This window comes from Herpailurus yagouaroundi, unplaced genomic scaffold (assembly GCF_014898765.1).
Source record: "Herpailurus yagouaroundi ecotype Mexico unplaced genomic scaffold, PumYag 188, whole genome shotgun sequence".
Taxonomy (NCBI): Eukaryota; Metazoa; Chordata; class Mammalia; order Carnivora; family Felidae; genus Herpailurus; species Herpailurus yagouaroundi.
Genome location: NW_024412419.1, coordinates 20,810,553 through 20,834,808, shown reverse-complemented (window position 1 = coordinate 20,834,808; position 24,256 = coordinate 20,810,553). Strand labels below are relative to the sequence as shown.

The following is a 24,256-nucleotide window of genomic DNA, read 5'->3' as shown; positions in this document are numbered from 1 at the left end:
TCCTTGATTTCAACTCAGGTCATGATCTCTCAGTTCGTAAGTTCAAGCCTTGTATAGGGCTCTGTGCTGACAGTGCAGAACCTGCTCAGAATTCTCTGTCTCCCTCTCTCTCTGCCCCTCCCAGGCGCTCACTCTCTCTCTGTCTCTCTCTTAAAAGCAAAGCTAAAAAAAAGAAACTGGGTAAATGAAATGAGGTGCATACATACAATGAAAAAATATGCAGCTATTATAAAGGCTAACATTGTGCCTGTTGACTTGGAGAGACTTCCATAGTGTATTACGTGAGAAAAATTAGATTCAGACGAGTGTGTGTAGATTGGTCACAGTTTTACAAAACAAATAATAAACCTCTCAAGAAAAGAACTTCTTAGATGTATATGTATTTGTTTGCAGATGATTCTTTGAGTAGAATAAATGGGAAATGGAATTGAGAGTAGAGGAAGAAGGGAGGAGAGGTAATCAGGAAAGAAATTTATTAGAAAAAAGTGATACATGATAAAACAGGAGTATCCGTAATAGGCAGTATGGTATGATCTAGTCATGTTTCTATAAAATTAAATATATATGTATAAATGTGTATACATTCTTCTCTAAAATAAAGTCAAATTCCACAAGATACATTTGGCTCTCATTGTTAGCTTTTCTTGGCTTGTTCTTTGACCCAGGTTGGTCCAGATGGTCTGATGAAGTTAAATGGCTCAGCCCTTAACAATGAGTTCTTCACTTCAGCAGCCCAAGGCTGGAAGGAACGACTCTCAGAAGGTAAGTGTTCTACCCTGCATGCTTCCTAGGTTGTATATGCACTTGGAGCCACTGTGAGGGCATATTGGCACCTCTCCGCCTCGATGAGTTTTTGAGCAATTTTGGTAGGCAAAGGACAGGATGTTTCCATGGGCTAGAGGTAGCTATCCTGTGTGAAACACTACACTGACCTTTATCCGGAGCCTGTGTAACCAGGTTTTAGCTCCAGATGGAGTCTAGCAATGTTTCTTCAAGAGTTCACAGTCACCTGGGAAACTAAAAAAAAAAAAAACAACAAAAAAACAAAAAAAAAACAGATTTTTAGGCCCTAGTCCTAAAGATTCTGACTTAGTGATTCTAGGTTAAAATGAGATTTTACTAAGCTCCTTAATAAGTGGAGTGTAAAATTAGAGTTACAGTGCTGTATTATGTTTGTTTTTCAGTTACACATGGAATACAAGCCAGCACTTGAAAAGTCATAATGAATTTATGACAAGGCATAGCTTAAAACAAGTGTGAGAAACTTTAAAATAAATAAATTTATGGGGCACCTGGGTGGCTCAGTCAGTTAAGCCTCCAACTTTGGCTCAGGTCACGATTTCATAGTTCATGGGTTTGAGCCCCACGTCAGGCTCCGTGCTGATGGCTCAGAGCCTGGAGCCTGTTTCAGATTCTGTGTCTCCCTCTCTCTCTCTCTGTTCCTCCCCCGCTCTCACTCTGTCTCTCTCTCTCAAAAATAAAATAAACGTAAAAAAAAAAAAGATTAAAAGTAAATACATTTGTAAGGAGAGCAATTAGGAATGCTATTCATCTGACTTTTTGTCAGATCTCTAGCATTTAGGGTTAACTGACAAGCTAATATCTACATTCACTGCAGTTGTTGACATTTTCCCTCCTCTTGTTTTTGTTCTTTTCGGAGGCAAATTCTGTCCTCTTTTTTTTTTAAATGGTTAATTTTTTTGTGTGTGTTTATTTATTTCTGAGAGAGAGAGTGGAAACAGGAGAGGTGCAGGGGTTGGGGGGCCAGAGGACTGAAGTGGGTTCTGTGCTGACAGCAGACAGTCCAGTGAGGGGCTCGGGCTCCCAAAGCGTGAGATAAATTATGACCTGAGCCAAAGTTGAGCCTGACGCTCAACCAACTGAGCCACCCCATTGCCCCTAGGGGACAAATTCTGTGTAGAAAGGCTCTCTCACTGATTACTTTTTTTCTGAAAGAGCTAAAATGATAAAAGCACTATAAAACATATACATTATCATTACCTTTAAGAATAATGTGGTAGGGGCACCTGGGTGGCTCAATGGGTTAAGCATCCAACTCTTGAACTCAGTTCAGTCCTTGATCTCAGGGTCGTGACTTCAAGCCCTGGTTGTGAGTTCATGCCAGGCATGAAGCCTACTTAAAAAAAAAAAAAAAAAAAGAAGAAGAAGAATTTGGTAAAGGGCTTATACCCTGCCCTGCCCAACCGCTAGTTTTTTGAAGTAGATGTTAACGATAGTGATACCTTGATTAGTATTGGTGTTAACTATTATTAGCAGTGTTAACTGCATAGGAGCAGTCACTGCTATACCTAGAGTCATGTGAGCAGCAAAAACTTTGTACACGTGTGAACAGAATGCAGTACTTTCTGTTCCTCATTCTGTCATGCACAGTGGACTCAACAAAAAAGTAGTTCTCCTTTGGATTCCGGCAGACAGATTCCTCTTTTCCTACTTATATGACCAGGATTGTGTCCTCAGACACTTTCCCTTTCCGTTTTCTTACCCCCAAGAGACCTTCAACTTCACGTCTACCATTGCTACCTCTTACTCCTTGGTGTCCTGGGTGGTAGAATATAACAGAGAGCAATGTTTCCAAGCCGCAGCTTGAAGGTGGCCTACCCAGCACATTGGAAGGTTCTCTGCTGATGGAGTGGGAGGACTGAAGGCGGCTGGTAGTATGTGCACGTAACTATCATGTTCCGAGCAGCTGGGTGTTTGACATGTTGAATGCCTCCTCGCCAAGGCGCTAGAGTGGCACAATTTCTGGGACAGCTAGAAAACTGGCAACTCCTAAATAGCTCCTCTCTTTTTACTGGAGCCTCAAATGCCTCTGAGCGGGGCCATAGCTGTTCATTATGCAGTAGGAGATAAAGGGCATAAAATACAAGTCGCCTCAGAGAAACAGAGCTTTAAAATAATAAAATACTCAGTGGCATTATTTAACTGAAAACATATGATGAGAGTCATATCAAATTTCCAGTGGAAATTAAACATGCAAGGTTAGTGATAAGGGAAATCTGTAGAGAAATGATGTTTGGTGTTGGAGGGAAGTGCTACAAGGAAAGCCCAGAGAAAAGGCACAAGTGGCCCAGCTGAGACCGAAAACTGCATGGAGTGGTGCACAAGTATTTTTATTTCACCTGATGGCATTTAGCTGCTCCCTTCCAGTGAGGAATTTTGAGAAATTTCTGTTAGAATTCTGGGAAATTTCTATTATTTTCACATGATGGTATTTTGACTCCTGCACGAGTCTTTTGTAATCTGCGAAGTTAAAAAATGGAAACACCATATTTCTATTGAGTATCCTTTTTGAAAATTTTATCTTATTTTATTTTGGTACATTATAGGTGAGTTTACACCTGAGATGCAGGTGAGAATTCGACAAGAGATTGAGAAGGAGAAAAAAGTAGAGCCATGGAAAGAACAATTCTTTGAAAGCTACTATGGTCAGAGGTAATATCAAGACAGGTTCCATAAACAAAATGTTCATTCCTACATATATGTCACATAGTGTTTCATCTTACTACCTTTCTAGAAAATCTGGTCCTCAATTTCCTTCTATTTTTTTCACCAATTCTATTTTAGGAAGAATTATTTTCTTTTTATGAGTCATGGGTGCCCAGAATTGGATTACTTGACTCTTAACACATTACTATTGTGGGTGGGATGGTTTTATTTAAAAAAAAAAAAAAAAAAAAAAAAAAAGGTGTTATCTTGAATTAGAGTCCCTTTCTTTGAATAGGGTGAATAGTTCTTCCAGTGACTTTATAAGTTAAGAGAATACTGAAATCCTGTACATCTTTTCTAGTAGTTAATTATCATCCCACAAGATGATAATTTATCCAGAATCACTGAGGAATCCCATAATATGGATCATTATGCCCAGTGCATCATTAAACAGTTTCTTCTCTGTATAAGGCCCTCTGGGAGATATTCATAGCTGAATCAAGATACAAACCCTGTTCTCAAGGATATGTTGTCTAAATTTTTTTTTTTTTCCTAACAAAAAGTCCAAATAAAATTTTAAAGGGGATATTTAAATAGATGGCAGTGGAGCTGTATTGTTCGAAGTAGAATTGAACATCCAGATTCTGTTGGTTTGGCTCCCTTCTTTCCTTCTGCATACCTAATGGCAGTCCTTAAGAACACTCATACCCAGAGTTTGAGAACTAATGGCTCTTTTCCTTATCTCCAAGTAGTTCATTGATCCCCTTTATGGTCACTTAGGAAGTAATTCCTCCTGAGATTCAGAGTCTCACTTATTGGGGCGCCTGGCTGGTTCAGGTATTAGGGCATGCAACTCGTGATCTTGGGGTTGTGAGTTCAAGCCCCACGTTGGGTATAGAGATTACTTAAAATCTTTAAAAAAAAAAAAAGAAAAGAAAAAGAGTTTCATGTATTGATATTTCTCCACTCTTGGTATGAGCTCTGAGCCCTCCCTCCTTAGGCAGATAGAGCATTGTAGCAATTCTTGGGTTTTTCTGTTTTTAGCTCTTATTTTTTGCCAGCTTTTATAGAAGAACTGTTTTTTGGTATTGTATAGTTTTGTTGTTAGCCATTGTGCAGTCCTGATTGAAGTCACCAAAGAGGGTGCCTTGCTTTTGCCTGTTTAAACAATATTCTAAAACATTAGGAGTCTCTAGTGACTCCTACTGAGTAGCTTAGCTCTAGGCCACAGTATGGAAGTCCTATCAGTTCACTCCTGGGATAGCTCAGAGGCATTGGTCTCGGAATTATAGAACTATACTAAATGAAGTTTAAGCAGGCTTTCCAGAAACTCCCAAGTTCTAATTTTCAATGCTTGGAGAGTGTTGACAGCCAACTCCTGTCTCCTCAGGGGCCCTTAGATTTCTTGGGCCAGCCTTTCTCAGGTGCTGCAGAGCAGAGTTGATCAGGGTGCGTGGGTCTTGGCCTTTTTTCACTTCCCTTGTGAGTAGTCTGTGATGCTTGCTTCTAGACAAGGTAGCCCCTCTTACATGCAAAAGTAATGATAATAATTAACACTGTTGAGCTTTAATATGTGCTAGGCACTGTTCTAAGTACTTTACATGCATTAACTTAATAACACCAATAGTATCAAGTGATGAATCTCAGTATATAACTGAAGAAAGTGAGGTACAGAAGGCTAGTGACTTACTCAATTTCACATGGATCTTATCAGAGCCAGGATTTGCATCCAAGCACTCGAACTCCAGAGCTTCACTAATGATGATAATAGTGAAAGATAACATGTGAGGAATACCTCCTATGTGTCAGGGTTCCTTCTAGGCATTGCCATATACTATTATCTCATAATGCTTTCAATAACACGAGCCATTTCTCAACTAGAATATTTTTTTCTTCCACCTTTTAGTTCTGGCCTGAGCCTTGAGGATTCAAAGAAATTAACAGCCTCGCCCAGTGATCTCAAAGTAAAGAAAACCCCAGCAGAGCAACCAAAATCCATGCTTCCTTCAGAGGCCTCACCTGCCAGTACAGTCCCAGTGATTCCCCAGTTAGAGTCTAAAGAAGAAGTGGCACAAGCACCATCCCCAGTAAGGAAGGAAGAGCATGAAAGCCAAGATCTGGTGCCGCCGAACTTGAAGCCCACAGAGCCCCTATTGTCCTCAGCAAGCAATACCCAAGAGCTTGGCGGCACTCTTCCCATCAAGTGCCCTAAGGATGATGAGCTCTTGGAGCAGAAGCCAGTTGCCTCTGTTGAACAGGAGTCTGAGAAAGAGAATCATCTCACTACAGTTTCTAATTACAACAAAGATGAAAGCCAAGGAGCTTTAGTTACGTCCCCAAACAAACCCAAGAGTCCTGGGGTGGATAAGCCAGGAATGAAGCCCATAGTGGAAACAGGTCCACAGGAGACCAGTATGAAAGAACCTCCATCAGCTCTGACCGATCACAGCCCAGAGAGCCTTAAGAGGAAATCTTGTCTCCTCCAAGAAGAGGCCCCTGTGAGCTGGGAGAAAAGGCCGCGTGTCACTGAGAATCGCCAGCACCAGCAGCCATTTCACGTCTCGCCACAGCCCTTTCTCAGTAGAGCAGACAGGATCCAGGTGCGAAAAGTACCGCCTCTCAAGGTAAGTGAGTGGGAAGAATTGAGTTTCTGGTCATACTTCTTAAATTTCAAGTCATTTGTGTTATTTCTTAATGCAGAAGCAGTTGTATATATTTGATAAGCATGTAACTGTGGTCTTACACGAATAAAATTATTAATAAACAGGCATTTAGAACTCCATTCCTACAGATCTTTTAGTTTTTGAGTAAGTAAGGTACCTGCATATCTAATGTAGACTACGTCCGTCCACCCACCCACCCCTGCTGGCTACTCTTATATCTTAAAATAGTTTACCGATAGTATTCTGTCTCATGTGGCAGAATAAGAAATATGATAAGAGAAGGAAGTCATCGATGTGATTAAAAGATCTGTCTTTGGGGCACCTGGGTCGCTCAGTTGGCTAAGCATCTGACTCTTGGTTTTGGCTCAGGTCATGATCTCATTGTTCATGGGTTTGAGCCCCGTGTCTGGCTCTGCACTGATAGCGTGAAGCCTGCTTGACATTCTCTTTCTCTTCCCCCCCCTCTCTGTCTCTCTGCTCCTCCCTTGCCCTCTCTCCCTCTCTCCCTCTCTCTCTCCAAATAAATAAATACACTTAAAAAAAAAAAAAAGATCTTTGTAGCGAGAGCAATGATATTTAAGTGTACCTTGGCCCTTTTCTTACTGCCATAACTAATTTGATGTTCTGTGGCTCTAGAACTACCTTTAGTTCCACCTTTTTTTTTTTTTTAAGTATATTTACTTATTTTGAGAAAGACAGAGATAGTGTGAGTGGGGGAAAGGCAGATAGAGGGGGAGACAGAATCCCAAGCAGGCTTCACACTGTCAGCACAGAGCCCGACATGGGGCTTGAACTCAAGGAACCTTGAGATCGTGACCTCAGCCAAAGTTGGACGCTCAACAGACTGAGCCACCCAGGTGCCCCATCTTTTTAAAGGAAACATTTGTGGCTGCCTTGAGTCACTGCTGGTTTCTTGAGAGAAGGTTTCTTCTTAGTAAGGTGGAATAGCCTTGCTAAGCTCTGCTGCTTAGGATATGTCATTAACTTCCATGTTAGTGTTATATTGCTGCGTATCAAATCTTTCACATTCAGAAAGCAGTATCGCTAAGATACTATATAAAGACTGCTTTTAACCAATAGTGAGCCCTTTAAAGCCCAAACACATTTTTTACTTCTGATATAAAGGTTTAGTAATACTTGGCCTTGTGCTTAATATCAGTTTGTAATCCATTTATTCATTTGATAAATAGTATCTACATTTTTATTAATGGTATTTATTAATACTGTTGTGTCTACTATGAACCCAGGCACTGGGTATTATTCATTCATATTAGGATATAAAGAGAAAAATAATCCACATAGAAATACTCCCCCCCCCCCCCCTTTTAATTTAACTTAGTTGAACCAAAGTTGTTCTTTCAGGAAATATCCCTTAGAAACTTTCATTTGCTAGTACTTGACCCATTTCATTTACTACGTGATTTCCCTCTCATTTTGCCTACTACTAATTGTATGACATTCTTCATGACTTCTTAAAAAATTTTTTTAACATTTATTTATTTTTGAGAGACAGAGCATGAGCATGGGAGGGGCAGAGAGAGGAGGAGACACAGAATCTGAAGCAGGCTCCAGGCTCTGAGCTGTCAGCCCAGAGCCCTACGCAGGGCTCGAACTCACAAACTGCGAGATCATGACCTGAGCTGAAGGCGGATGCTTAACCAACTGAGCCACCCAAGCGCCCCTCTTCATGACTTTTTAATTTTAAGATTTATACACTTACAAATCTCACCCTTTTAAAAAATTTTTTTGAGACTTTTCTATCATGAATGCTTTGCCAGAGAGTGTGATTTTTATGAAAATCACTTTTACTATTCTTACAGTACCGTGGCTTGATTCTTTTTTTTTTTTTTTTTTTTAATTAAATGCCCTAGAACATCTGTAATAATTATTTGTTCCTTTAAACTCTAGCAGCTACTAGGAGGGGCCAGACTTTGATGCATTCTAATGAACTCTGATAGCTTCTGAAGTATAGTTTCAAATATGAGTCAGATTCCTTTCAGATACAATATTTCATGATATGAAAATCAGTGGTTTCAAACCTGATAAAAGCATTTTTCCCTAGGGTTCTAATTTGTAAATTTTGGGATAAGACTCAGAGCGCATATAGTTTTAAAAAGCTCCCCAAGTAAGTTTAAAAAGCTCCCCAAGTAAGTATTAAGCCAGCCAGGGAGGAGAATGACTATAGCAAACATATATATTATGTGCATCCTTCCTCATGGGATGGGCAGAGTGGGGTGCGTCTGTGGATTACACACTGTCTCTGTCTTCCAGTGCTATCTAGAAGCCTCTGTCATTGAGATAATTCAGCCTCTATGCTTAAGTGTGCATGGGTGTATGTGTGTAGAGCAGAAGAGAGCAAGAATTTTTCCTTGGACCTTGGAAGGAGTGCTAGGAAGACAAAGACAGTGGTATGCTTCTCACACACACACTTTTGAAAGCACAAATACCGTAGAAAGGTCTGTATCGTAAATAATAAGCAGTTGTGAGTAGTAATGCCATTAGGAGGGAGTTGTATTGGGAAAAGCTGTATGGGGATTTGGGGTGGACAGGATGTCGGGGGAGGAGAGACTTTGGCACCACTCTAAGAGGTGGAAGGACCCTGGAGACGAAACCGTGTTGCTGTCTCCGCAGTCTGGTCTCTTGGCCATGGACCTGCCACCATTGCCACTGGTGTTGTGCAGTGTTTACCCTACTGGGAAAATTCAAGTGTTGATGAAGTTCTGTTACTCTTGTAAGTGAAAACTAAGCTCTGGCGTTTTCTTTTTCTCCCTCCTTCTTTCAGATACCTGTCTCCAGAATCTCCCCCATGCCTTTTCCTACATCGCAGGTCTCTCCCAGGGCTCGTTTTCCAGTCTCCATCACTAGTCCTAACAGAACAGGAGCCAGAACTCTTGCAGACATCAAAGCAAAAGCCCAGCTGGTCAAAGCACAGAGGGCAGCAGCCGCCGCCGCCGCCGCCGCTGCCGCCGCCGCCTCGGTTGGAGGGACCATTCCAGGACCTGGCCCGGGGGGTGGACAAGGTCCAGGAGAGGGTGGTGAAAGGAAGCCTGCTAGAGGAGGGAGTCCAGACTCAGACAGAGCCCGTGAACCCGGAAAGGGCCCCGCACTGGAATTGGCAGGAACTGGAAGCAGGGGAGGTACGAGAGAGCTTTTACCCTGTGTTCCAGAGACTCAGCCCCAGTCTGAGACCAAGACCCCAGACCAGGCTCAGCCTCATAGTGTCTCTGGAGCACAACTACAGCAAACCCCCTCAGTGCCTCCAACACCTGCCATCAGTGGAGCACGCACAAGTGTCCCATCACCAGCCCACACTCACGCACCCCCACCAGCTGTAGGGAAACTGAGTAATGAAAAACTGAATCCCACCAGGGCAACAGCCACAGTGGCCTCTCTTACCCACCCACAAGGGCCCAATGATTGCAGACAGGAGAAAGCGCCTTCTGCTCCGACAGATTCTGCTCTCCTCTCTGGTGCCTCGCCTGTTCGTTTTGCAGCTGACGGCACAGTTGAGCCCAGAGTAGGTTCTAGTAAGAATATACCAGACCCTTCAGCCTCGGCAGAGACAACTGCTAGTACGTCAGTGGATATGACTCCCTCTCCTTTAACATCTTTATTGACAGCAGCCACTTTAGAAAAGCTTCCTGTACCCCAGGTCAGTGTGACTGTAGCATCTACCGGATCAGCTCCGTCCTCGAGCACTTTGCCAGTAGCTTCTAGCCTTAAAACTCCAGGAACTTCTTCAAATATGAATGGACCCATTTCAAGGCCAAGCTCTAGTATCCCTGCGAATAATCCTTTGGTCACTCAGCTGCTTCAGGGCAAAGATGTTCCCATGGAGCAAATTCTGCCCAAACCTCTCACCAAAGTTGAAATGAAAACTGTTCCACTGACCACAAGAGAGGAGCCGGGGGTAGGAGCCCTCACAGGCACCAACGCAACAGAGATCAGCAGAGAGGAAGTTAGTGAGAGGCAGTCTCGCCCAGCTCTACAGCCGCTGGGTAAAACCTTGCAAAATAAGCAGCTCCCCCAGGTTCCAAGATCCCTCCAGCTCTTGACAGGTAAGGATCTGAGGGACTCTAGCATTGACACACACCAATACCAGGAAGGACTAAGTAAAGCCACTCAAGATCAGATCCTTCAGACTCTCATCCAGAGGGTTCGGAGGCAGAATGTTCTCCCGTTTGTGCAGCCCTCCCAGTTCAGCTTCACTCACTCAGGTTTCCAGTTAGAGGATATCTCCACAAGCCAGAGGTTCATGTTGGGTTTTGCTGGCAGAAGGACATCAAAGCCTGCAATGGCAGGTCACTACTTACTTAACATTTCCACCTATGGCCGGGGTTCAGAGAGCTTTAGGAGGACCCATTCTGTAAACCCTGAAGACCGTTTTTGTCTAAGTAGCCCCACTGAGGCCTTGAAAGTGGGATATACAGACTGTAAAAATGCAACAGGAGATAGTAGCAGCGGCAAAGAAGAAGATACTGATGAGGAAAGTACTGGTGATGAGCAAGAACCCATCATGGTGAAGGAGGAGCCCCAGGCTTCCCAGGGTTCTGGCAAGTGTGAAGCAAGTTCAGGACCCCGCAGTAGAGAGACCCCATCCACCAATGATTGTTTAGCAAAAAAGAATGTGAAGGCGGAGACACCAGTGCATGAGCAAACCACTTTAAGCAAGGAGAATTACCTGTTCCCTAGAGGCCAAACATTTGATGAAAAAACCCTAGCCCGAGATTTTATTCAGGCAGCACAGAAACAAATAGCTCATGCAGTGAGAGGGAAGACGATGCGTAGCAGCCCTGAGCTTTTCAGTTCTGCTCTCCCTCTGACTGCAGACAGTCCCACCCATCAGCCTCTCCTCCTTCCACCACTGCAAACCCCAAAGCTATATGGAAGCCCCACACAGATTGGGCCAAGCTACAGAGGCATGATCAATGTCTCCACCTCGTCTGACATGGACCCTAACTCTGCTGTACCGGGGATGCCTGACTGTAGCCAAGTGTCTAGCAACGTAGGTGATGTCATGTCCTTTTCAGTGACTGTCACTACTATCCCTGCTAGCCAAGCTATGAATCCCAGCAGCCATGGCCAGACTATTCCTGTTCAGGCCTTTCCTGAAGAGAACAGCATAGAGGACACACCTTCGAAATGTTACTGCCGATTGAAAGCCATGATCATGTGCAAGGGGTGTGGAGCGTTCTGCCACGATGATTGCATCGGCCCCTCTAAACTTTGTGTCTCCTGCCTTGTCGTTCGGTAACGAGACTAGAAAGAGAACATGCTGTAAAGGAGGCAGGAAGGGAAGGGTTGACGAGATGTGTTTTTTGCATCCTTTGGGAATCACAGAAATAAATAAGGAGGTTTCAGTTGTCTTGAGAGACAAATGTTACTTAATCAGGAATACAGAGTGCAGATCTTACATTTTAGAGGAAGAGCACCTTGTATAGTAAGTCTAGGTCAAGCAAGACTTTGTGAATTTGTGACAAGTTTGCACTTACAAAATCATGTAAATATGTCACATTTTGTTTTAACGTTTTTCCAGCTGTTTAGGTAATGATGTATTACTTTAAATTCAGATTTATGTTCTGCTTCATGTGACTCTGAGAAAACTTTAATGCCATGCATGGTTACAGGAAGCTGTCTCTCTTCTGTCCTTTCCTAAGTGGCCAGGAAAAGGAAGGAGTTGAAGGGATGGTCTGGAGAAAGGACCATTCAAGCCGATTATGTCATGACAGTCTGACTGCAGGCTTTACATGGATTATTCAGCCTTTGCAGAATCTGGAGTCAGGGTTTGCTCAGTCCCTTAATCTTAGACAGGAAGAACCTTCTTAAGTTCAAATTTTTCATAAGATGTTAATTTCACAGGTAGTATTTCAGACTCCAAAAGCTCTTGACCTGGTTCTTGGCTTCCACAAACCCGTGCTGTTGCCAAGCTCTCAGCTTGCAGTTTGTGGATCCCTGGCCTCAAGTCCCACTACCCTGCCCTGAGACTGTGAATGTGGCCCGTAAAGGGGATGCCTCTCCAGGCCCCTGCTGTTACTGTCGCCTGTGCAGGGCAGCAGTTCCGGCAATAACATCCAAGTACTTTGTCAGTCGTGGAGCTTACAAACAGGTAGGAAATACTAGGACAAAAGTAACAAATAATATTAATGATGGGGTGATTTGAACTATGTGTTTTGTTGGGCAAAGGAGTAAAAGTGCAGAAATTGTTAAACTGAACATACAGAACTTTGGAAAACGGTTTTAACACTAGAAACAAGGTAGTCTTTCTTTTCCTCTTCTTGCCCAACCCGTTCCCTGATGTTCTGTAGTCCTGCTGTCGCTGCAGGAAGAAAAGCCCTTGGCTGTCACATTTGCCCGTTCTGTTAAGCCTGTTTGGACCTCCCAGGCATCTGAGGAGTATGGAAGAACCTTGTTCTATATGACTCTGAACACAGTGTGCACGCATACAGTAAAAGTTAGACACTTTTCCTGTTTGAGAAAACCTGTCCTCTATTTTGGATTACTGGTATCTATGCACTAGAGATTTCTAATGTAAAGGGGCCTCAGTAAATGGCTAAGGGAACATCTAGAAAGGAGAAATTAGCTTCACAGTTTTGTTATTTGTTTTTGTTGACTTTTTTTGTTTCCTTTTTTATTCTTTTAAATCTTGTCTCTAATGACTGAAGAGTTTTTGAGTACATATATTTAGGTCATGGTTAAAGAACATTAGAATAAATCTACAGTTTATCAGAATTTGGTATCGAAGAATTGGGTGTTGTCAATGTGCATCTTTTGCATATTGATTTTAAGTTTCCTAATTTCAAGTGTATAAAGTAAAAATATTATTGCAACCTAGTACACTTGTGGTTGTACTTAGTATTCAGGGTGTGATATTTACCATATGCAGAACAGTGTAAACTTATTAAGTCACATTCCAGATTAGGAGAAAGTAGACAGTAACACTCTTCCCCATTCTGTTACCCATTCCCCTCCTTGCCCCATAATATACATGCTTGTAATACTTTTGAACCCCATAAGAAACTTACTGCTACACTATTCTTCAGTTTTTGTTTTTGTTAATTTTTTTGCGACCCAAGGCAAATACAAGATTAATATCTGTGTTCCAGTTTCAGCTGAGACAATAGGATGCCCTCCTAACTTCCCGTTTTCTTCGTGGCTTAAAAATATGAAGGCTGCAAGGATACAGGGGTAAGGATTAAGTTCTCCAGCCAAGATCCAGTAGGAAACAGAAACCATGCTTCTGTTCCCCAGACTGTCAGTACCCTGGACAGTCCAAGGGAGGGAGTTCAAAGCACCTATTGCTGGGTTAGACTCCCCATACTTAGCTTCTTCGCTCCCTGTGTCCGTGCCAGGACCGAAGGCGGTCTGTGCGCTGGAAGTGCCTGAGTGATTCAGAACGGACCCCATGCTGAACGTTAATTACCAGTTTGGATTGATCAACGTGGGTTTTCTTCTTTGCGCCTTCGCTGTCATAGAAAGTCTCTCTTCCATGGTTCTCCTAATCTGAGGTTGGACAGACTAACCAGGAAAGGAGGAAACGTATCAGGGATTTTCAAGTCCACTTGGAGAGCAGACCATATTGTGCCTCTTCATCTTGACCAGGCTCTTGCAGATAGGCCCTAAGCATTATGATTCCCCAGATTCTCCTAACAAATAATACTCAGCTAATGAAATATTTGCATTTACAAATGTCCCTAAAACAGAATTTGTCGTCTAGGTACACTGCCTCAATCTTGACAAAATGAGAGAATAGATTCTTTTGGGTTGGTAGTAAATTAAATACAATCCATTTGTCAGTTCGTTTCAAAACAGTGGTTTCAGGTAGAAAGTCATTTTAAGAGCTGAACAGAAAAGCAAGAGCAACAATCCAACCGTATTACAATCTGACTCTTTTGAAAATGAAGCAGTAGGAACAAGAAAGATCTTTGTGTTGTTAAGAGCATGGGACTCCAGTACCTTTGAAGCAGTTTTTATCTTAGGTTTTCAGAGTTGCTTTACCTTTCAGTTCAATCTGAAAGGTTGTGGATAAGTGCTAAGCTTATTTTTGTGGTATGTAGTTGCACTATTTCCAGTGACTAGTCAGGCATTGTGCCTGATGCTTATACCTCCAGGGTATGCTTCTCAGCCTTCAGATACCTTCCTTTGTAGGTCACCTTGGGGAGAGAGCATTAACAATAATCATCTCAGTCTTGCTTAATGAATGTTCTGAGTTGTCTAGTAGAGAAGGCTCCCTGAATCTTAAAAAAAAATTTCCACGAAAATTCTCCAGCCTATTAAACAAAATAAAGTCAAATAACCTGGAGTGTTTGCCCTACTATTCCTTAAACCCTGTGCTCAAGATAGTGAAACTATATGTGATGTCCCATCACATATAGTGATCTGGCAAATGGGACGTTTCTAAGAATAAGATCTGGCAAATGGGACGTTTTTCTTGGGGTAGGGGAAGCATACTAGCATGGGCTGGGAAGGCACCCAGATGTATGTGTTTTAGGAATTCTCTCAGATTTAAATAAATAGCCAAAGGAAGACCTCGTTGCCTTCTGGGTGAAGGTGTAAATTCACATGTATTAATAACTTGACAGTGACCATCCTAATTGCTTATTAATTGCCTTTCTCTACCTTAGAGTCCTTAAAGAACTGTTCGGTGAAATGACTTGTTATAATGAGGGGGTCTTCTCTGGTCAATACACCACTATTTATTTCTAGAACTCACTGTCCGTGAGCAGCGCCAGGGTTTTCTCTGTGACCTAGAGGTTTCACTTTCACAGCAAGGAGGGAAAAGTTCCCATTGCATTACAACAACGTGCTAAGTAAAAAACTTGGCCAGTGGTAGCTTTCAGCTCAATTTGTAGAATAGTCCAAAGAGACTCTGAGAAACATGATGATAGGCAGGGATCTTTCCTGCCATGTTTCAGTACCTACATACCTATTGAAAGGGAACAATAGGTGAAACATTTCCTAAAGTTGAAGTAAGAGCTTCATAGATTCTTGGTTACTTTATTTTTTTTAATGCTTTACATTTGATACAACTATTAAAGATCAATTTTAAAAATAGCTTTCCAGTAATATATTTTAAGTAATATATATTTTAATATCTATGTAAAAAGTGACAGTGGAAGACTTTGAATTTCTCATATATGGTATGTTTAATGTAGGACCTCACTGTTAAGGCACAAATTATTACAAAGGAAGTTACTCTAAAGACACTCAGATTATTTCCGAGAAATGCAATAAGGGGAATAGTTTTGAAGTTTATTTTTTATTTTAAAAGAAAATCAACTTATTTACCACAAGCTATTTTTTTTCCTTCTGGCTTATAAGGTTTGTACAGACTGGTTTGGTAAATGCTAAACTTTTGTGTCTTTTGCCTTTTTAAAGGAATTGTTAACATTGGAATTGAGGGTATGTACAGAGAAGTTGGTGTCAACACCATTTAAAAAGTCATATTTTTTCACAAATATAGAAAAATCATTTTACATAAGAATTTTAAGTATTTGCAATAAATATATGTATATAGATTGTATGTATTCATATATTCTTATTTTTCATTTTATTATTAAGTAAAAGATAATTAAAGTGAAAATAAAAACCTTGGAGTTTTTGGTGAATCTTGAGGTCTGACATCCATCTGAGAGCGGTGTGGGTAAGGGCCCTCAGCTGTTGCCTTATATTATCATTGGAAGATTACCACAGATTGTATAGAGGAGTGAAATGAGGAATTTGGTGATAAACATATCAGGGTAGCGTATTTCTTTCAGAATTCTAGTAAAAATGTTAAATTCACCTTATCTGTCTGTCTCTGTTTTCACCCTTGAACTGTTCTGTCTCTTAACCACCCTGGTGTTCCTGGGAACGTTCAAAACAGACAAACACAAAAACATGGTGTCCCACTGTTTACTTCTGTAACAAAGAACGGTAAGAAAATATCTCAGGGGGAAAATAGGTTTTTCTTTCTCAACAGTGGTTAATGATTCATTAGCAAACATTTGCTGCCATCACCTTACAAGCAGTAGGACTACGTGAAGAAATAATCTCGTGAAGGTAATTGAAAACTTTTTTTCTGTTTCCCAGTTCTTCTCTAAGAAGTGAATTTCCTAGGCAGTTCTGTATCCTTCCTGATTTATCTGGATAGGGAGTTTCTTAACCAGTTTTAGGTCCTTGCTGGTTGATCTTGAGAGCTAGAAGAGCTAGGAGAACTTGGGTTTTGAACTGCCCAGTGTCGGGAAGGGCAATTATGCAAATACGGAATGAGCCAAATATTAGGAGAGCTTAACTGCCCATGGTCCCATACCTACAGATAGTCTGCAATCCTGTTCAAGAGAATTTTGTGGTTGCAAATACTTGGTTTTAGGATACGATTGAAGGAGCAAAATGATACCTAGATAGTCTTTGGAAATAAAGGAATCTAGCCCATTCTTTAAAAATGAATAATTTATACATTTATATTTTGGAAATTAATAAGGATATGTAGAATGCTTTTTAAAAGACAGCCTTATTATTTTTCAAAAATTGACATTTCAAACATTGGCGTTGCCCAAAGACATTGAATATCGTTTACCCATCCAAGAGAACAGCACTGTAAATCTTTGCTGAAAATGCGCTTTTTTCTAAAGGAAATTTCTGAAGCCTCAGGGAATATCTGCATCCTCATAATTCCCATATAATAAATAGGAGTGAAGGTGAGATATTAAATGTGTTTACACCAGCCCATTATGGCCTTTTACAAAGCCATCCCCCCATTTCCAGTAGATATAATTATTTAAATGGGCCTCCTACCTCACCGAAAGTAAAATTCATATTCAGGTAATGACATAGGAGCCTAAATGTATAGTTGATCTGCAGTTGAGTGAGAAAGCAATATACCAGAACACAACTTCAGCTTGAATCCCCAACTGTCCTTTATTTACATCACAACCTTAGAAACCTGTGTTCATTGCTTTTGACACTACTTGACCATAAAGTGGTCTTTAGAAATAAGATTTTGCATACTGTTTCTAGCTGTTTTTGTGTACAAATCATGTTACTCATTCACATATTTCTTGGAGCTCCTACTATGTGCTAAGCACTACTGAAGTTCAGGTTATACAAGGGTAAACAAAAGCAGCCATGTAAATTGCAAAAGGTCTTCCTAAAGTAGTAGTAGCCATACAGCGTGTGTCTAGTTAAGGGCTCAAGGAGTAAATATGTGCTACATATTTCCCAAGACATAATGGAAATTTAAGTGTAAATGAATTACAGAGGTGAAGCATTTGAGGCACTGAGCGAAACAGTGGTGAGACATGAAGAAAGAAAAGAAAGGCATTGCCCCTAGGTGAAATAACAGTGTGGAAGTGAAGAGCCATGTTAATAAAATTTACATTTTTCTGAAAACAATCATTGGAAGATGTAGAATTCTTAATAGAAACGTCAAGAAATTTCTTAGTAACATCTTAGTTGAAGAGAGAATCCCTTTCAATTAATTCTGGTCAGTGCATCAGGAAAGATGCTATCTGTTATTCTCAGCTAACCCTTTCTAATAACAATTAGGTAAATAATGCAGCCTTCCTGTCACTGATGTTAAAACACAAAGGAAGCTAAAGGGAATTAAAACTAAGTTTTGATTTTCGTCTTGTAGTCTGGTGAGAAGGAAATGTATCCCTTTATTTTATATTGTTAAAAATGTTGTATCCGTGCTTTTTCTCCAAAGTGGATAAAATTAGTGTTTTAAAGTTTTTTATTATAATACTGTAGAACTGGCTTTCCCCTCCCCACCCCCATCTCTAAGTCACAGAACTTGAGTTATAAGAAACTTCAGCAGGATTCTAGACCTAAAATTTTTAGCGGCCCAAATTCCCAATTCTTACTTTGAGACTGTCTGGTGTTTAAAAAAAAAAAGTTTTTAAAGGATAAATCATTGTGTTTTGTTTGTGCTTATTCTTGAAATTTCCTTACCATTTATCTTTAACCTGAATTGCTGGATTTGCAACTCAAATTCTGTATGCCAAAATAATCCAGATTCACCTTTCGGTCAAGAAGGTATTTGGTGTATTCCACTGTGAAATGTCTCAGCTTTGTCCAAGAAGCAGGAGGGTGGGTATCCTATATTTTCACAGTATTTGGTGACCTTAAACAAAAGATTTGGTTTCTTTTATAGAGACTTTATAAACTAAAGAATTTCTATACCTCCATGGAGCTTTCAGTCGTAACCTATAAAGGGCATCCTTGGAAAGACTTCCTTAATCTGGGAGGAGGGACTGAGCCTTGAATGGAGAGCCAGAGACGATCAGCTGGGCAGATGGGCTGTGACCACATAGTGGACTCTCCTGAAGAATAACTTCCAACTCAATGTCCCTGGTTTTCCAAACTCAAAGAGGCTAAAGGGAAATAAAAAACCTACTGATTTCCATCGTGACCGCAAAACCCAGAGAATGCTTAGGGGAGAAGAAAGATAAACCCAAGATTGGGTTTAAAATAGGTTTAAGTAAACTTGGGGTTATTCTTAACTTTTTTACAAAATGATTTTTTTTTTGTTTTTAAGGTTTTGGCTTCACATAATGTTACATTGCCATGATTGGAACATGGCATTTGATTCGAGACATTTTGTAGGCTAAGTAATGGTTTTCTATTGAATCCTCTAGTGGCAACTTTTGCTACTGATCAGGATTTAGGTCTATACACCTGTCTGTTAGATGACACAGATGTTGCTATAAACATCTATAAACATCATAAACACTATTAAGCCAACTTGAGTCAACATTGAATTTTACTAACTTTAATCATGGATCCTCTTTTTAAGTAGTTAAAATTCAGATTAGTCCAATAAGAAAGCAATGCATTAAATGATATCAAAATATTTGAAGATACTTTAGAACTATTTTGCACACAGCCTATTTCCTTTCTATGGAAAGTGTGGTACAAAAAAATGTTACTTTCTTGGGTCATTTCTTTCTAAGAGTCAGTGTCTGATGTTTTCAGATACCTAGAGCTTGGACATGATGGAGTTGGACTTTGAACCCCAAGTAAGCAATTCTCATTTTAGGATTTCAGGCAATAGCAATTTGAAGACTCTGGTGACCTCAGCTGAACCTATATGTAATCACTTACCGCAAACTTTAAATTAATGAAACTCTTCCAGAGTCTCATATTTTGGTTTCCTCTTTGTTGCATAAGGAGATAGATACTGGGCTGGGAAAGACCTGACAATTTGCTCTTTGATAATAAACTACTGATTGAAGGCCAAGTTCTTACTGAATTCACAAAATATGTAGAATCCATGAGTACATGACAAATGAAACTCTAGAAATTAAAAACTTTTAGCCGTAAGTGCTATCACCTACTTTTTTAAAAAACCCATCTTACTTCTGTGATTGCATCACACCTTAAGACTTTCACCAGCACCAAGAGAAATCCGATTGGAAGAAATGACCTTCTGTTGGTCTTGTTCACTTTAAAACTTTGTGCACATAGGCCTTAGCACTTTGACAGATAAAACTCTGCCTTTTAGCTCCCTCTCACTATCGTCTTTATTCCTCTCACTTTTAGACTGTTCCTTTCATTGGTTGTATAAAACTACCTTCTTCAGAATTGAATGTATAATGTTTCTGCACATGGGCAAATTGTATTTTATCTTAACGACTCATTTAAGTTGAATAAAGGCATACAGTTTTACTTTAGCGACTGTGCCTTTTCTTTTCCAAAAAAACCCAATACCATGTTGAATGACTCACCTGTTGCTCCTTTTCCTGCACCTGATTGTGCAATTTTCCCTGGATGCTGGCTAATTTGGGGAACTGCAGAAAGTGCCAGTCTCCAGGCAACACTTGAAGGGTGTTAAAGAACTGAACATGAGCCAGAGAGAATGTGTGGTGCATTTCAAAAATAAAAAGGAAACCTGTACTACAAAGCCACAGTAATCAAACAGTGTGGAAATACCTTGAAGACAGACATACAGACCAATGAAGTAGAATAGAGAGCCCAGAAATAAACCGTTACATATATGATGGAGTGATTTTTGACAAGACCAGTCAATGAAAAAAGGGCAGTCTTTTCTATAAATGTTTTTGGGAAACTTGATACCTACATGCAAGAGAATAAAATTGGACCCTTACCCTAAGTCTTATACAAAAATTAACTCAACATCAATATAAGACCTAAAAGCTAAAAACATAAAACCCTCAGAAGAAGAGAAAGCTTTATAATCCGATTTGACATTGATTTCTGGGATATGGAAAAAGCATAGGCAACAAAAGATAAATTGGATTTCATTAAAAATGAAAAACTTGTGCATCAAAGGACATTATTCACAGTGAAAAGGCAATCCACAGAATGGGAGAAAATATTTGTAAATCATATATCTAATAAAAACCAATATTCAGAATATGTAAGGAACTCCTACAACTGGCCAATTAAATGAGTAAAGGACTGGAATAGACACTTATATAGAGAAGATATACACAGATGGCCAATAAGCACATGAAAGATGATCAACATCACTAATCACCAGAAAAATGCAAACCAAACCATGATAAGATTTCATATCCATTAGGATAACTATTATAAAAAAAAGAGAGTGCTTGGCTGGTTCAGTTGGTAGTGTGTGCACATCTTGATATCAGGGTCATAAGTTCAAGTCCCACGTTGGGAGTAGAGTTTACTTTGTATAGCAGTGTGTGTGTGTGTGTGTGTGTGTGTGTGTGTGTGTGTGTGTGTATACCAGCAAGAAAATAACAGTGTTGGCAAGGATGTAGAGAAGCTGGAATCCTTGTGTGTTGCTGGTGGAAATGTGAAATGGCTCTACCACTGTGGAAAACAGTATGGCAATTCCTCAAAAAATTAAATGGAAGTACCATATGATCCAGCAATTTCACTTCTGGCTATATACCCCAACAAAATGAAAACAGAGACTTAGATAATTGCACGCCAATGTTCATAGCAACATTATTTATGATAGCTAAAAAGTGAAACAATCCAAATGTCCATCAATAAATGGATAAACAAAATGTGATATTCTTGGAATATTATTCAGCCTTAAAAAGGCTCTCTCTCTCTCTTAAAAAGGAATGAAATTCTGACACCTGCTACAACACGGATGAACCTTGAAGACATTATGCTGAGTGAAATAAGCCAAACACAAAAGGACAAATATTATATGATTCCACTTATATAAGGTGTCGAGAGTAGTCAAATTCATAGAGAAATTAGAATGGTGGTTGCCAGTGACTTGGAGCAACAGGGATTGGGAGTTTGTGTTTAAAGTTCTGGAGACGGACGGTAGTGTGGTTGCAACATCCTGTACTGAACGCTACAGCACTGCACACTTAAAAGTGGCTAAATTGGTGAATGTTATGTATATTTTACCACAAATTCTTAAAAAAGAGACTCAGTGGATAAAGAAAATAAAACTTGTGTGACATTTTCTTTTCTGAGCAACCTGAGAAGATTAATTTAAAAATAGCTTTGTTGGGATGCCTGGCTGGCTCAGTCAGTGGAGCCTGCAACTTGATTTCAAGGTTGTGAGTTTGAGCCCTACGTTGGGTGTGGAGCCTGCTTAAGAAAAAAAGAAAAGAAAAAAAAGTAAATGTGGTTTTGTTTAAGGAAATGAAGAATCTATGGTCCACCAGTGGAATTAAGAAAAACCCTGTAGCACTAGAGAAACTAGTAATGATGTTAGAAGAATTGATGTGTCCTTGAGAGAAGCAAAGGTCTTGCAGTTCACTCTGTGCATACTCAGAAAAATGTCCTTGACCTAAGAAATGACAGCTGAGAATGGAACCAAATTCAACATTTTAGTGCAGCCAAGAACCAAGACTCTAGCATCAAAGCTGAAGATTACCAAAATGTTACAGGAATTGGTGGCAACAAGGGTGAGTCCCTTTTGAAAATAAGCAAACCATTAACCATCCTTCTGCCTGGTATTAAGCAATTCTAGTGAAGAGTAGAATTCTTATAATGGACATCTTTGCTGATCTCAGATAATTCATATGGAAATCAAAGGACAAATAACCTAACCAAATTTGAAGGTGAAAAACAAAGTTGGAAGACAAATATTACCTGACTTAAAAACATTTATAAAGCTGGTTGGGATTCTCTCTCTCTCTCTCTCTCTCTCTCTCTCTCTGCCCCTCCCCCCATCAAAATAAATAAACATTAAAAAAATAAAAATAAAATCTTTAAAAAATGCATATTACTGAGAACAGCCAACCTGAAAAGTTTGCATACTGTGTGATTCCAACTATGTGACATTCTGGAAAAGGCAAAACAATGGAGACAATAAAAAGATCAGTGGTCAAGGGGAGAGAGAGATGAATAGGTGGAGCAGAGAGGATTTTTATAGCAGTGAAGTCATTCTGTAGGATACTATAATGGTAGATACATGTCCTTACACATTTGTTAAAACCCATAGAAGTTACAACGTTAATGCAAACTATGGACTTTGGGTGGTAATGATGTGTCAATGTAGATTTATTGATTTAAAAAAATGTACCACTCTGGTATAGGGTGCTGATAATTGGGGATGTGTGGAAGCAGAGGGTATACGTTAACTCTCTGTCCTTTCCCTTCAGTTTTGCTGTGAACCTAAAGCTGCTCTTAAAAGTCTATTATAAAATACATGAGTCAAAAACTAATAGAACTGAAAGGAGAGAGAAATCTATCATTGTAGTTAAAGATTTTAATATTTCTCTCTCAATAGAGCAAGTATACAGAAAAATAAGTAAACATATGGAAGACATAAACACCTTTATCAACCAATTTGATGTAATTGACATTTATGGTACACTTCCTCAGCAGCAGAATACACATTTTTTTTCAAAAGTACGCAGAATATAGGCTATATTTATGGGCTGTAAAACAAGCCTCAGTATATAGTCAGACCGATTCAAGTCACACAAAGTATGTTCTCTGACTATAATGGAGTTAAAATAGAAATCCATTAGGAGAAAGATATCTGAAAAGTCTTCAAATATTTGGAAACCAGATAGCATATCCCACATGGGTCAAAGAAATCAATCAAAATTAGTAGTTTGAACTGAATAGAAATTAAACAACATATCAGAATTGTTGGGATGCTACTAAAGCAGTACGTAGGGGGAAATTCATAGTACTCAACATTTTAAAAAAGAATAAAGTTATCAAATTATTGACAACAGCCTCCATGTTAAGACATTAGACAAAGAATAACAAATTAAACCTAAAATAAGCAAAAGAAATGAAAATGTTTCTATTAAACAATTTTTTTAACGTTTATTTATTTTGAAAGAGAGAGAGAGAGAGAGCGCTCAAGACAGGGAGGGGCAGAGAGAGAGGGAGACAGAATCCCAAGCAGGCTCTGTGCTGCCCATGGGGCTCAACATGGAGCTCAAAGTAGGGTTTGAAGTGAGACTTGAAGTGGGGCTCAAACTCAAGAACCATGAGATCATGACCTGAGCTGAAACCAAGAGTCAGATGCTTAACCTACTGAGCCACCCACACACCCTTAAAGATTTTACTTTTAAGCAATCTCTGCACCCAATATGGGACTCAAACTGACAACCCTGAGATAAAAGTTGCTTGCTCTTCTGACTGAGCTAGCCAGGCACCCCTCCATAATACGCATTTAAGTTTCCTCATGTCTTTGCATGGCTTGATAGCTCATTTCTTATAGCTCTGAATAATATTCTATTGTCTGGATAGACCACAGTTTATTTTGTCCATTTCCCTACTGAAGGGCATTTTGGTTGCTTCCAAGTTTTGGCAATTATGAATAAAGCTGTTATTAACATCACTGTGCAAGTTTTTATGTGGATATAAGTTTTCAGCTCATTTGGGTAAACAGCAAGAAGCATGGCCACTGGATTGTGTGGTAACAGTATGTTTAGTTTTGTAGAAATTGTCAAACTGTCTTCCAAAGTGGCTGTACCATTTTGCATTCCCATCACCAATGAGTGAGAGTCCCTGTTGCCTCTCATCCTTGCCAGCATTCAGTGTTGTTAGTGTTTTTTGATTTTTAATGATTCTAATAAGTGTGTAGCAGTGGGGGGCCTGGGTGGCTCAGTTGGTTGAGTGTCCGACTTTGGCTCAGGTCATGACCTCATGGTTCATTAGTTTAAGCCCTGAGTCAGGCTCTGTGCCAGCAGCTCAGAGCCTGGATCCTGCTTCGGATTCTGTGTCTCCCTCTCTCTCTGTCCCTCCCC

General features: G+C 40.0%; 1 protein-coding gene across 5 annotated transcripts in view; it reads left to right on the top strand.

Annotated features, from left to right (window-relative positions):
* The window catches only part of ASXL2 (ASXL transcriptional regulator 2), a 137,630-nt gene extending 117,871 nt beyond the window's left edge, over positions 1-19,759 (top strand). For all 5 annotated transcript variants that reach the window (XM_040496243.1, XM_040496242.1, XM_040496245.1 and 2 more), the window contains 4 exons: positions 666-762; positions 3,348-3,453; positions 5,354-6,071; positions 8,893-19,759. In XM_040496243.1, coding sequence (XP_040352177.1) covers positions 666-762; positions 3,348-3,453; positions 5,354-6,071; positions 8,893-11,364 — 3,393 coding nt within the window. In that variant the 3' untranslated portion in view covers positions 11,365-19,759. The remainder of the gene's footprint in view (positions 1-665; positions 763-3,347; positions 3,454-5,353; positions 6,072-8,892) is intronic.
* Positions 19,760-24,256: the final 4,497 nt, after the last annotated feature.